The sequence below is a fragment of the Orycteropus afer genome, unplaced genomic scaffold (genome assembly GCF_000298275.1).
Source record: "Orycteropus afer afer isolate SDZICR_OR568_19922 unplaced genomic scaffold, OryAfe1.0 scaffold00208, whole genome shotgun sequence".
Classification (NCBI taxonomy): Eukaryota; Metazoa; Chordata; class Mammalia; order Tubulidentata; family Orycteropodidae; genus Orycteropus; species Orycteropus afer.
In genome coordinates, this window is record NW_006921795.1 from 5,937,651 (window position 1) to 5,945,115 (window position 7,465).

The 7,465-nt window shown below is 38.2% G+C and overlaps 1 protein-coding gene across 1 annotated transcript in view; it reads right to left on the minus strand.

Annotated features, from left to right (window-relative positions):
• Window positions 1-494: 494 nt before the first annotated feature.
• The window catches only part of MGME1 (mitochondrial genome maintenance exonuclease 1), an 11,915-nt gene continuing 4,944 nt past the window's right edge, over window positions 495-7,465 (minus strand). Inside the window, exons 2-4 of the mRNA XM_007948214.1 lie at window positions 5,600-5,816; window positions 1,041-1,173; window positions 495-656 (exon numbers count right to left, since the gene is read on the minus strand). Coding sequence (XP_007946405.1) covers window positions 495-656; window positions 1,041-1,173; window positions 5,600-5,816 — 512 coding nt within the window. The remainder of the gene's footprint in view (window positions 657-1,040; window positions 1,174-5,599; window positions 5,817-7,465) is intronic.

Below are 7,465 nucleotides of genomic sequence, written 5' to 3' on the forward strand. Positions count from 1 at the left end.
TCCAAGGAAACTGTGTTGGCATAGCAACTGGCTAATCGGAGTTCCCCCCCAACCCACATACTGTAGGTACCTGTCTCTTCCCTCCAGCAGTGTGTCCTCAGGGAAAACAGAGGTTCTCTGTTTGTATACTTGACACACCAAGCTTCACTGCCTTTCAATCTCTGATTCAAAGACTGGAGCATCCCTGCCCAGGACAGAGATAGTACAGAGGTGCCCGAGAATCACTAATGGTGTGCTAATCCATCTTGGCCTCTTTCACGTAAACAGTTAGAGGTAGCATAGTTGGCATTTCATGGGCTGAGTCCAGCTCTTTAAATCTAAACATTTGTGGCTTTTCAGTAATTCAGTAATGTTACAAGACATTCTAACACACGAATACTTCCACTTAGGTTAATGCAGCGATTCTAAGCACCTCCATTTTTAAATTACAATAAACAGCAATATATCTTCCCAAATTTGAAAGTACTAAATGTTCCCAAAGGGCATCCTGTCCTCTAATCTGGTTTCTGAATATTCTGGTTCTTTTGCTTCTTTGTATATTCTTCCAATCGAAGAAGCCACTTGGACCAGTACTGAGAACAGAGCTCCGTGTCCATGAAGTGTGGGTGGGCTGGAGACCCATCTTTGTAGGCCACCACAATTAAGCCACACTCAACCTAAGAAGAAACACATGGTACTTTCAGTATTTCTACATTAAGTTCACAGTTTATGCTCATTTTCTTCTTATTCCAGGGCAAACCCAATCAGAACAAAGCAACCTACAATATCTCTTAATTCAATCTCTAAGATGGGTAAATGAAAGACTGTACCTAGGACACATAAAAACACAAAGATGACAGGTAAGGCACTGAAGAATCGACTGTGATCATTAAAGATTTAAAAAAAAAAAGAGGGGGAAGAAAGTACTTTTTAAAGTGGTAGAAGGTCAAGGAGCAGAGTAGGAAGTGCAATGCAAGCAGAGTAAAAACCATAAGGAGTTCAGTAGCTACAAAGAAGCACTGAGCCTGGCTTTTAAGTAGGTAGAGGCTCAGTGTCCCAACCTGAAAGCTATAGTTGGCATCATGGTTTATTGCACCAATGTACGCCACAACTTGTAGGGGGTTGTCAAATGTATTTCGGATGAAAGGCTTTGGTTTCTCCGATGTCTTCCAGTCAATCACACACAGCTTGCCCCTAAGGAAAAACCAAAGGAATTATTTGCAGATAATAGTTTAAACTGACAATTCTTATTTAGGTTAACTCTCTTCTTACCCAGTTTACTACTTGTCACTCAGTGCAAACCATTGCTTGTTTTCTACTTTCCTAAGATAGCTCCCTGGGCTTTATATTTTAGGATTAGGAAGGCAAAATGCTCTTTCTTCTGACTCTCTGATTCAGACCAGTGATAAACCTGTCAGAAGCTAGGATATAAACTACTTCTTGACTTCAAGAAAGAGCTAAAGATGCAGCCCACATGGGTATACTGGGAAAGCGTCCTGCAGTTCATGTTTCTAAGCTTTCTCACAATTCCTCTGGTCTGCCAAAGTTTCCTTTCTTTTAACAGTTGACAGGGAAATCGAAATTACATCTATTACTGTCTTAGTTGATTTTGCTTCAAATGCCCATCAGAGTAAAGCACAACAGGCCAGTAGTAAAGTAACTACCATGAATGATTAAGTACCATGGTGCTTTAGAAATTCTCTTACTCAAAAACAAAAGGTGGGTTTAAAACCCATCAACTTTTAATATGCACCAACTATGTGTAAAAATATGAAAAACGAGACCTGGTCTTTGCCCTACAGTTAACACACAGGGTAGGATGTCTTACTGTTAGGGACAGTGGGAAAATTTTAATATTCTTACCACTCTTATTTTTTCTTTTTTGGCCAAATAATCAGGGCATTCCTCTCCACTACCCCATTCTGGTTGCATTTTATACTAGCTAACTGTAGAGATCAAAAGGATTGTAGGGAAATGGACTGATAATGTGATTCTCTAAGGGGTCTATTAATCTGTCTTTTGTGACAATTTGTAGGGAGACTTTGCACAAAGTATGGATATGTTACTTACCTGTCATCTAACTACAGAGAGGGTTATACAAGCTACTTATAGGATCAGTCTAGAGCAGCACTATCTCAAAGGAATAAAATGTGAGCCACATATGTCATCTTAACGTTCCTAGTAGCCACATCAAAAAAGAAAAAAGGAACAGGTGAAATGTTAATACTGATTTAACCCAACATATCCAAAATATTATCATTTCTACATATAAGTTGGAACTGACTCGAAGGCACATAACAACAACAACAACAACAACGTATAAGTTATTTTTTAAAATAATTTGTTTTTGTTGTTGTTGAGGTTAACTCTCTTTTTTCCCAGTTTACTACATATACCAATTCAACAGTTTCTATTAAAATGTAAGTTATTAACAGGATATTTTACACCAGTTTTTTCCTAAGTCACTGGAATCTAGTTTGCATTTTATGTTATAGCACCTTTCAGGATCAGTCACTAAGTACTTAGTAGCCCTATGTGGCTAGTGGCTACTCTATTGGACAGTGCAGTTCTAGAAGTAACCCTACTATCTTTATATTTGTAATATTATCACTGTCTCTGTAATAATGCGAAGTCTGACAATCTATGCAAATAAGGAAAGGGCTTCAATACCTCTAGGAAGCTGCCATTCTCAGTTTTCTACCTTGACAAAATTGAGATACCCTAAAGATTTCTTCCATGGACCACTGTTCATAGCAAGGTAATATGACTTGTAAATTCACTAATGAGGAAAAAAACATTAAAACAATCTACAAATAGCTCTTAAGAGAACAGAAAAGATGTTCAGTCTCATGAGAAATACAGATTAAAATTAAAAGATACAATGTTAACAAGACTGCTATAGTATGTTGTTGAAAATGTTCATGAATAAGTATACTCATCTCTATTATAAGCATTTAAAATGTACACACCCTTTCACCCAGACACTTCTCTTCCAGGTATACACCTGAGAGTAATGGTTTGATATCCTGTGCACAAGTGATAATGGTCTGGGAAACTTAAGCAGCCCTCATGCTCTGGTTCCCTTCAGCTCAGTTTATCTATCTGAGTGCATTTATCACCCACCAGCAACTACACAGCAACAACACAAACGAACCCTGTGCATCTGTCTAGAGAAACTCTCACAATAGTATATAAGGAGACACACTCACCGTAGCACTGTTTTTAATTGTGAAAAACTAGAAATAATTTGAATGGAAATTGAGATGGTTCATTCATAGAAAGGAATAACAAACAACAATTAAAACGAGAGAAATGTATCCAAATAATAATGCTAACATCCTAACATTTACTGAACATAACCAAGGAATTTTAAGCACTTAAAAAAAAAACCAGAAAACAAAACCAAACAAAAACTCACTGCCACCGAGTCGATTCCAACTCATAGTAACCCTCTTTGGGTTTCTGAGGTGGCAAATCTTTATGGAAGTAGACTGCCCAGTCTTCCTTCCATGGAGTGGCTGGTGGGTTTGAACCGCCAACTTTCTGGTTAGCAGTCAAATGCCTTAGGCACTATGTCACCAGAGCTCCTTTTTAAAGCACTTTACATAGAATAAAAAAGAAAAAGGTTTAATCATTATGAAAACCCTATGTGATAGATAAAATAGTCTACAATATGAACAAACTCAGGTACAGAGAGGCTAAGTAACCTAAGATTAGGATGAAAAGCCAGAATCTAAACCTAGGCAGCCTGGCTTCAGAACCCACTATCTTATTGGCTTTGTAATACTATATACCTACAGATTCCTATCAATTGTGCCTCTCACAGATCACTGCATAACAATATGGTGTTGTGTGTGTGCCATGCAGAAAGTAAAATGGGAGTTTGCTCCAGGTGTATTATCATACACAGCACTATTTGTATGCATCTAAAGTAGAACAGTAGAGGGCTGGAAATGTGTGTGTTTACATTTGTTTTGTAGGTGTATTAAAAATAGAGTAGAATGGAATACTATTAAATTCATCACAGTGATTGATGGAGGAGGTGGTTAAAGGGAACTTGAGCTAATGTGTAACATTTCTTAAAAAAAGAAAAAAACTATAACTTAATAGCTATTAATTAATTATAGATGGTGGACAAATACTAAAAAAGAAAATAAAGTTAAATGTGGAACAAAACTCAGTATCATAAAAAAAGACCAGCCTTACTGGTCTGATAGAGACTGGTGAAACCCGAGACTATTGCTCTGAGTCACCCTTCTGGCCTGGAACTGACCATCTGTGGCTTAACTCTCGCCAAAAAATAGGCCTACAAGCTATATCACCTTATACCAGGTGAGGCACTCTTACAACAATCAACCAGGGAGATAAGAGGGCAGCATTTGTACAGGAAGAAAGGTAGGGAGGCAGGAATGCCTAGGCAAGGATGACACAGGGAAAGGGTACCCACAGGGAGGAAGTGGGAGGAGAGCTGTTACACTGTGTGGAATGTAACCAGTGTCACAAAACAGAATGTTTATGAAATGTTGAATGTAAAATGTCTCTGCTTTGTAAAATTCCACCCACATCACAATGAACAACAACAAAAAAGTTGCAAATCTATATGAATAATAGGGAAAACCCTCAAAAGTACTTTTTTTATTTGGCGTGGGGGAAGGGGTTTCAATTCCTGACCCAAAGGGTGACTCAGGACCACAGTACTGACAGTTTCACCAGTTTCTATCATACCAGTATGCCTCGGTTTTTTTTTTTATAATTTTTGAGTTTTGTTCTACCTTTTTTTCCCTACTCTATGTATGATCTTCAATTTTGATCCCTTTCTGAATGGGTACCATCTGGTTCTTTTGGTCTCAGGGTCATGTAGGTTGAGGTACTCATGGTCCACTAGTCCTTTGGACTGTCTCCATGCATCTTTGATTTTCTTCACTCTTCTTTGCTCTGGGCAAAGAGACCAATAGTTGTCACTCAGATGGCCATTCACAAGTTTTTAAGACACCAGTCACTACTCACCAAAATAAGATGTAGAACAGTATTTTTGTATACATGTTGCGCCAAATGAGCTTGATATCCCCCACAACCATGGTCCCCAGGCCATGGGCCCAGCGACTCACTTCCTCAGGGTGCTTATTTGTGGCTAAGAAGTTACCCTAACTTTGCATCCTCTTATGTTTAAACTGTGCGTGGACATTTTTATAGCACATACAAATACACATATAGTGACGTTGTCTGCCTGTCTTTTAATTCATTTCTTCCATTTGCTTTAGATACCATCCTAGGGATACTGAAAAGTTATGCTTTTTCTCTACCAAACAATATGATTTTTTTTTAATTGATAGAAAATCTTTAATGAGACCTCACAGTTTGATTTGGTCTCTGATCATCAATTTATAAAGATTATGAAAATCTTCCCTGGATATCTCTCTTCACCTTCCACCACACACCTATTTTTTTTTTCAATCTATCATACAGATTTTGACCAAAACAGGCAGAGAATGCAGTTACTACAAACACATTTTCAAGTAGGAGGAAAAGCAGTGCTTGGTGGGCACCTTATGTCCGACCCTGCATTAAGTAAGTAAGTAAATAAGTAAGTAAATAAATACATAAACAGGCTAACACTTACTGATACTCAGCCACGCAGTCCAGAAGACCCACATATTTTAGTGTTTCATGTTGAACAGCACTTTCAAGAACTTGTACTCCACTGATATCTTTCAGAACATGTTGGACACTTTCAATGTAGCCGGATTCCAGATTCTCATCTTTCTCTTTTGAACTGCCCTGGGGTGAAAGTATGCTTTCCAAGGCTTCATGGAACCGGTTCCCTTGTAAAAATGTGTCTGAAAAGAAAATTATGGGAAAGGAAATAAAGAAAACAAAAACAAAGCTAATACTATGAAACAAATACTCCAATAAAATTATGAACAATAAAATTGAAAACTGACTTCCAGTAATATGGACAAGCAGCACAGACCCTATTCAACAGAGAAAAGAAAAACCAATTGACAGAGATACAGAAGATAATCTTGGAGCCCTGAGCTTTGAAAGGAACTATACAGAAGTGGATCAGGCACCAACCAGTGGAAAAACCTGAACGAAAATAGTGAGTACAGAGACAGTCAGAGCTAAGGACTGTCAGCTACTCTGATGGAACCAACAGCCTGAACATTTCCAAGTGGTGTTAGGACCTTAGAATTGACTTAAAGATCAGCCCTGGTCACCAAGGGCTGCAGGGACGACTGCACTGGTGGCCTATGACTAGGAAGGGAAACAGCAAGGAGACAATCTGAGTTGCTGTCTTTCTGCTGTCTGGAGGGCGCAGCCATTTTGAATGTTTACAAGTGGCAGCCATTTTGGATATTTAAAGTGACCAAGGACACAGCCATTTTGAATCTTTATAAGTGGCAACCATTTTGGATTTTAAAGTGATAGCATTATCATTCAGATTCCAGGGACCTAAGAATAGGCTCTGTTTGCCAAGGTCAGCAGGGACATACAAGAGGCTGACAACAGGAAAGGAGACAGGTGGTGAGTGTATAAGTGCTGTGAACTAGAGAACAGAGGAGCACAGCACAGTACCCTGCTTGCGTAGATAACATACAAACAAAACAAAGAAAATGAAAATTGTGGGCCAGTCACTCCAACATACAATCACCAGTTACATATAAACACAAAAATGTCACAATGCCTTGGAGACAATAGAGCATTTACAGTGCACACAAAGAAGCAAGATAAAGCAGGAGAAAGGAGAGACCAGGATACAGACCCAAAACACATCCCTGAGGAAGATGCAGCATTGGAACTCTCTGATAAGGAATTCAAAAGAATTATATTTAGGTATCTTCAACAAATTGGGAGACAGATCAAGGAAAACACAGAGGAAACCCTAGAATAATTTTGAAAGACAATAAAAGTACAAAATGACAAAATAAATGGAAAATTAGAAATGATACAAAATCTACACACAGAAATCCAGAAGATTAAATTCTCAGAAATAGATAAGACATTGAATGGGCAAAGGAGCAGAATTGAATCAATGGAATATAGGATTAGGGAGATTGAAGGTAAATACCTGAACACTTCTTTGGAAAGGGATAAATCAGAAAAAAAGATAAAAACAAAATAAAGAAAGCCTAAAGTTCACGTGGGATATCATCAAAAGGAATAACCTATGTGTAATCGAATTCCAGAACAGGAAGAGACAAATAAGACCCCAGAGAAAACTGTCGAAGATTTGTTGGAAGAGAATTTTCCTGGTCTGATGAAAGATAGGAATATATCCATTCAAGAAGTCTAACGAACCCCAAACAGGACAGACCCCAAAAGAAAATTACTCAGATATATCAAACTCACCAAAACCAAAGACAAAGAAAGAATCATGAGAGCAGCATGGAAAAAACAAAGTTACCTACAAGGGGCACCCAATAAGACTAAGCTCAGATTTCTTGACAGAAACCACACAGACGAGAAGACAATGGGATGGTATATA